The sequence below is a fragment of the Nymphalis io genome, chromosome 23, assembly GCF_905147045.1.
Source record: "Nymphalis io chromosome 23, ilAglIoxx1.1, whole genome shotgun sequence".
NCBI classification, from domain to species: Eukaryota; Metazoa; Arthropoda; class Insecta; order Lepidoptera; family Nymphalidae; genus Nymphalis; species Nymphalis io.
The window spans coordinates 9,010,507-9,013,523 of NC_065910.1; the positions used below are offsets into that span (position 1 = coordinate 9,010,507).

The 3,017-nt window shown below is 44.0% G+C and overlaps 1 protein-coding gene across 1 annotated transcript; it reads left to right on the plus strand.

The window, feature by feature from the left end:
* The first annotated feature begins 1,677 nt into the window (after positions 1 to 1,677).
* LOC126777484 (uncharacterized) lies at positions 1,678 to 2,556 on the plus strand. The gene has a single exon (XM_050500491.1). It carries the CDS (start codon positions 1,834 to 1,836, stop codon positions 2,554 to 2,556), a length of 723 nt encoding a protein of 240 aa, XP_050356448.1. The 5' UTR covers positions 1,678 to 1,833.
* The last annotated feature ends 461 nt before the right edge of the window (positions 2,557 to 3,017 follow it).

Here is a 3,017-nt window from a genome sequence, read left to right on the forward strand (position 1 = left end):
CACCTTACAAAGTACTGAGGTGATAGCTATTGGCAGATAATTTGCCGGGTCAGACCGATCCCCTTTTTTGGGAACCGCTTGCACATTAGCTCTTCTCCAAGCCTCCGGCACACTTCCCGAAGAGAGAGAAAGTTGGAACAGGCGCGTTAACACAGGAGACAGCTCCGCTGCGCACTTCTTCAGCACTATGGCTGGTATTCCATCGGGACCGCTAGCTTTCCGTACATCAAGTGATTGCAGCTCCGCACGCACATCACGTTGCCTGATTTTGATGTCAGGCATCGTATGGCCACATGCAGGTATTGTAGGTGGCAGTGCACTACAATCATCGATGACGGAATTGTCGGCAAAGAGTTTAGCCAGGAGATCAGCTTGCTCTTGCGGACTGTGAGCTAGCGATCCGTCCGGATTTCTGAGCGGTGGCAGCGAAGGTTGGCAGAAATTGTTTTGCACAGACTTGGTCAGACGCCAGAAGCTACGGGAGCCCCTAGAATGCGAAATAAGGTCATGACCAATCTGTACAATGTGCTGTGCATCCGCTCTCGTGTATGCCTTCCTACAGGACTTGGAATTTTTATTGTAGTTTGCTTTCAGTGAGTCAATGTTAGATGCCCCGCTAATGCAGCCGTTGATCCACGCGCGATATGCCGCCTGCTTAGATGATACAGCGTCGGCACATTCACGCGTGAACCAACGGTTACGCGTACCCCTATTGATGAGATCTGAGCTAGGAATGTAGTATTCCATTCCTAACATGATCTCATCAGCAACAGCAGCGGTACTAGCTGTCGGGTCATTCCCACTGAAGCAACGTTCCTTCCAAGGGACTGACGCATAGTAATCGCGCATACCGTCCCAATCTGCTGACTTATAGTGCCAAACGCGACGTTTGCATACCGCGGATGGCGGCAGCTTGACCTGTGGCACTTTGGTAGATATAAGGCCGTGATCCGAAGAACCAAGTGGAGCTTGAACCACAACCTGATATTCCACCGGGTGAGAAGTCAGCAGAAGATCCAGTAGAGTAGGCGCTTGCCCATCAATGTCTGGGATCCTGGTGGGCTGATCAACCAGTTGGGTCAAGTCGTGTGTGAGAGCAAAAGCATGAGCAGTTCTTCCAGCATGGTCAGTTTTGAGGGATTTCAACCATGACTCATGGTGAGCATTAAAATCCCCCAAAAACACCAATTCCGCGTTAGGAAACTGCTCTTGCGCAGCATCTGCCACCCGACTAAGATGGTCGAATAATCGGCTTGTCTCCAAGTCACCATTGTGGGATCTGTAGAGGCACACTTAGACTCGACTCTGACGAACCAGGTCAACACGTACCACCAACATGGAGAAGGAGGGGTCCTCCAAGCAGTGCAATCGGTGACAACAAACATCCGCCCTGACGAACAAGCATACTACGGCTTTCGCTTTAAAAGATTCTTCAAGCATGTAGCCGGGATAGTTAAGGTAGCTGGTGTCGGCAGGGCGGAGTATTTGCGTCTCCGTGAGAAACAACATTGCTAGCCGTGCTGTCTCGAGATGGTGGTGGACAGCGTTGAGGTTAGCGTGGAGTCCTCGGATGTTAGAGAACTCGACCTCAAACAGCGTGGGTATGGTGTGTATGGAAAAGGGTAGGAGTAAAAAAACAAGCAACACCACTTTTAAAAGCTCTTAAAGATTTTTTTATTTTTATAGTATAAATATTTATTTAAAACAAGTTAATTTATAATATATTATGTGTATGTGACCTACTCTACCCACCAGATACTGAATCCTCTTTAAAATTACTTATCACTTGTCTATTACTACAATTATTTGTCACTTTAAAACTACACAACAACAATGGAATCTATCAAGGAGTCTCTGGCTGCAATGACCGACTTATTCAACAGCCGTATGAATGAATTCCAGCAAGACTTACAGAGGACAACAACACCTGCGACTGTGCCTTCTCTTTCATCGGAGTTCAATTCTTTTAAGTCTTTTGTTCTCACTGCACTAAGTGGACTTCAGCGACAAATTGAGTTTCTCGCCAGGGAAATGGATCGGACTGAAATGCAGAGACGTCGAAAAGTGCTTCTTTTCCATGGTGTTAGCGAAGAGAGATCCGAGGATGCCACTGCTCGCGTTACCAGCCTTGTTGCGGAGCACTTGGCCTTGCCAAATTTTTCTACCAGCAGTATCAAATCTTGTCATCGCTTGGGAAGACCTTTGGACAGCAAGCCCAGACCTATAGTGGTCAAATTTACCGAGACTGCTATTAGGGATAAGGTCTGGTTCGCCAAAACGAAGTTGAAGGGCACCGGTGTCACAGAGTCAGAGTTCCTGACGAAAAGCCGACACAATGTGTTTTTGGAGGCCAGGAAGCGGTTCGGCATCAACAAGTGTTGGACACGAGACGGTTTGATACACATTATCGCCCCAGATGGATCTAGACATCGTGCTGAATGTTTATCTGATCTTGACTCGATTTCAACTTGTAAGTCCCCAGTCCAAAAAATTCCCATCGCAAACACTAGCGATAAAGTTGTATTGCAGAGGTCAAAGCGCGTAGTTAAGAAATAGTTATTTTATATTTATCTTTCTTCTTATTATTGTTTGTTTTTCTATAATTTTAAAATTATTTCTCTGTCTACCTGCTTTCGATTTAATTTTTGTGTTGTGTAAAACTATTTACGAATCTATTTAGTTAAAAGTTAACGTCATTCTGACGTTTGTCAATCAGGCGCCATAGTTTTCTTGCTTTGGATGGTTAGTTTTTTAGTTCTATACTAGACATTTATAAAGATCGTCTCTACTTCATTTTCATATTCGATATAGATAGATAATAGATAAATATAGATATAATATAATAATATTCCTTTTTAGTAAAAATTGTTGTTATGGCAGCCTGATAAATATCTGATTTTTTTTTTTGTTAATGTTAGTTTTTAATGTTATTATTGTTTCTATTTTGTTATGTTTGTGTTTAAGTGATTATTCCTAGGCAATTGGCGGGTGAGTGTTCATATGAAATTAATTAACGT